This window comes from Phalaenopsis equestris, unplaced genomic scaffold, assembly GCF_001263595.1.
Source record: "Phalaenopsis equestris unplaced genomic scaffold, ASM126359v1 Scaffold000932, whole genome shotgun sequence".
Classification (NCBI taxonomy): Eukaryota; Viridiplantae; Streptophyta; class Magnoliopsida; order Asparagales; family Orchidaceae; genus Phalaenopsis; species Phalaenopsis equestris.
The window spans coordinates 843842-847665 of record NW_018165371.1 but is presented as its reverse complement, the minus strand read 5'-3'; the positions used below and the strand labels follow the sequence as shown (position 1 = coordinate 847665).

At 31.8% G+C, this 3824-nt stretch overlaps 1 protein-coding gene across 1 annotated transcript in view; it reads right to left on the bottom strand.

Moving 5' to 3' along the window:
* Nucleotides 1-718: 718 nt before the first annotated feature.
* LOC110032371 (ubiquitin-conjugating enzyme E2 8-like) overlaps nucleotides 719-3824 on the bottom strand; it is a 28412-nt gene continuing 25306 nt past the window's right edge. The window contains exons 4-5 of the mRNA XM_020735987.1: nucleotides 1598-1702; nucleotides 719-1058 (exon numbers count right to left, since the gene is read on the bottom strand). Coding sequence (XP_020591646.1) covers nucleotides 915-1058; nucleotides 1598-1702 — 249 coding nt within the window. The 3' untranslated portion in view covers nucleotides 719-914. The remainder of the gene's footprint in view (nucleotides 1059-1597; nucleotides 1703-3824) is intronic.

Below are 3824 nucleotides of genomic sequence, written 5' to 3'. Positions count from 1 at the left end.
ATTTCAAAAGCTCTACTATTTGCACATCTTACACTTCTAATTAGATTCAAAAGTTTAGTAAACTAGAACTTCCCTTTCTATAAAAATTTGACAATTTTTTGTGTGATTGACATTTGCTCTTTATTCATATATTACTTGATATGATTGACCCATCTTATGGCAAATATTGGACATTAAGAATGAACAAGCACTGAATTTGCTCAAGCTCAACACTTTTACACCCCTATATATCATTTAGCAAATTTGGTCAACTGTCTAAATTACAATTTGATTTTAAATTTAAATTAATAATGTTATGCCACGCATATTTGCCAAACAAAAAAAAAGGACATGCACACATATCAATTCTTATATAATTACATAACTAACATCTAAACATCCATATTTAACTACATGTCATTCAAATCTTTAACATTACATCAAAAATATCACAATCACCGTCATTTTTTAAAAGTTAAATGTATAATTTCATACATATATTTATGACACCAAAATGATATAAGTATGAATATCAAAGTGTGTTAGATATGTAAATACATAAGAATTGTGTGATATACATATATTTTTTTCCAAAAAAAAATAATAATGCCAAGGATTTCAGATACGGCATAAGTTACATGAGTGGTATAAGGCTCACGCACCACATAAATCAGCTTTTTGATATTCCCAATTTAAAAAGAACAATTGAAAAAACGAGGATAGTAACGCAAGTATGAAAAAGTTTAAAACTTAAGCAATTTTAAAGTTACGAAATCCAGTTAACTGGAGAGTGTGAATGAAAGCCTGGTATTCAATTGACAGCAGCGCATGAACCACAACAAAGATGAAACCCATCGTTTTTCAGGGAAAAAAAAAAGAAATTGAATATCTAATCAATCTAAACGAAGAGGTGGATTGGAGTGGCTGAGTGTCTTTCATCCCATGGCATACTTCTGGGTCCAGTTGCGAGCTGTGGCCTCATACTTGGATCGGTCAGTCTTATACATCTGAGCAATCTCAGGCACAAGTGGGTCATCCGGGTTTGGGTCAGTCAAAAGCGAGCAGATAGATAGCAGGACCTGTTTATCAACAAAAGATGATAAAATTAGTAGGATGTGAACAATAATTCTGAAGCCAAATATTTTCTTCCGTGACTTGAGAAAAAATAAACAGAAGATTTACCTACATACCACTCAATCCCTATGTAGACACCTAAAATTCAAGATATATATATATATTCCCCATAGATATAAAATGAATAAAACCCACCGCTGCATTCTTGAACACAGAAACAACAAATAGAAGGGAAGAAAAGGATAATGATGTCAATTTAATTGCAAATATTTTCCCAAAAGAAAATGAAGATCTTCGCTGCCACTGATAATAGGTTGCTTGGAAACCCCATAATAATAATATAACAAGCATAAAGTGCTCTGATAGTAGCTCGCTTTGACACGTAATTTTTAACAAAATTTTACAAGAAAAAAAAAATTACTGGAAGTAAAACAATTCTGTAGGGCTCCAGCCCTCGAAGTTCAAATCCCTGACAAGACTGAAAAACAGCTAAAATATTATCGTGAAGAGCAACAATCATTAATAGCCGAATGAAACTCTGTACCTTCGAAATGGTCAGTGCAGGGCTCCACTGTTCCTTCAGAATATCCAAACAGATGCTCCCGTTGCTATTAATATTTGGGTGGAAGACCTTGGTCTTAAAGGCAACCTAAATATGAAAGAAAATCCAAGAGCTTACAGTTTTATCACGAATATGCTAATTAATGGACAGGAGCTCATTAACAAAGCAAATTTGAACACATGATTAATTTCAATTAAAAGATGGCATATGATAAAATGGGTGTACTTACATATAAGAACACAAGTCATTATTTAACAGATTTGAGCTCATGTTTATTGCTAAGAGAATCAACTAAAGGTATCATAACTATAGTAACGACTCAGTTGGTTGCTTTAGAGAAACGATTCCTTCTTTCACTCGTTATGTATGAAAATAAACTCAACATTTTTTAGAGATTTTAAAAGAGTTGTTAATTTTAAAATCAGTATTGACTTCTACTAGCATTCAACCTGATGACAAGATCAAGTGAATTCACCGTTTGTCCAAGCAAGTTTTCTAACTTCAAGCAGCCAAATGAGCCTAAGCTCCTATCAGCATAATGCCAGCTAAAATCATGAACTGATACGGGTTTCTACATGCAGTATATTGACCTGGTATCCACAAAATCCTATAAATCAAGTAAAGGGTCAACATGAAGATCATAAGCTCAAAATGAAGATTTGACTTATCCATGCATAGTCTTGCCATCACAAATCACCTCACAAAATCAGCTTTGAAGGTTCTAGAAATGTACTGCTAGTACCCAATTTAGTAGTTTACAAGCACCTTCTATTTTTTTGAATTATTCTAAGATGGAAACCAATTCTGCAACCATAAATTTTGTTAAACCTTTAATGATAGTAAATTTATCCAAACACATCCAACAATAATTCCACCCAATATAGTTCCCACAAGGATATTAAAATTTAAAAATCGGCATTCTCCTTTCATGGTTAACAACAACACTAACAAACAAAACCTACCTCAAATCTAATAAAAGATAAGCATAACATTAGGGATATGGAAATACTTCAATCAAAACACCAAGTGGGTTTAGTATTGGTATGCATTCATCCATCATAATCATCATTAGCCATATTCAAACATAGTTGGGGTTGGGTTTATGAATTACGATATCCATGCATCTTCTATCATTCATTATACATATCCAACAAAATCCTACATTGTTAACCATCCATCTTTGATACATGTTTACTCCAATCAACCCTCTAAAACATAATCATTCTTCAATTTATCTTTTTAATTTTACCATATCATATAAAAATTCTTAATTCTGCAATACAAGCATCAACTCAAGAATAGGGTTGTAAATGAGCTTGGCTCGTGTTTGGCTCGTTCGAAATTGCTCATGTTCGAAATCGGCTCGTGTTCGAAACCTATTCGTGAACAGTGTGTTCGTGTTCGACTCAATTTATATATTCGTGTTCGTGTTCGGCTCGTGTTCGGCTCGAAATTGGCTCGTTAAAATTAAATTGAAAAAATAGATGTAGAGTGTTGGATTCGAACCTGGATCAAATATATGCAAAACAAGGCACATAACTACAGTACCACAAGAGCAATTATGATTTAAACATAGATATAAATATATATAATATATTATTATGTAAATAATATGAGTAATATATTATTATATAAATAATTATATAATTTTTTTTATCTCGTTTATAATTCGAGCTTTAAAAACTTGTTCGTGTTCGGCTCGTTTACTTAACGAGCGAGCCAAACACGAGCTGTTCGCGAACAACGAGCTTTTTTGACAGCCCTACTCAAGAAGTTATATCCTCATTTATAAATCCATTCTTCCATAAAATAGGTCAAAGATACTTAAATCTCACACAAAAATATCACTTCATATAATGAGTGATATTTGTTACTATCATACCACTAAAACAAAAAAGCAATATGGCTAATGTTTAAATATTTCTTTATTTTAAACTTTCACTTATTTCAACAAATGTTGACCAATAAAGCTATTTGATTTCCAAAAAGCATACACCAAAGCACATAACTTGGAATTATCATTTATCAACATCTCAAGACCCATACAAGAAAAAGAACTCCATAATCATTTAAAAATACGTATTTAAAAGATGAATTATTGTGCATTAGTGGATTTGTGCAAATGAAAATTGAAATATCTCTCTCTCTCTCTCTTTGTGTGTGTGTGTGTGTATGTATATATATATATATATATATATATATATATATA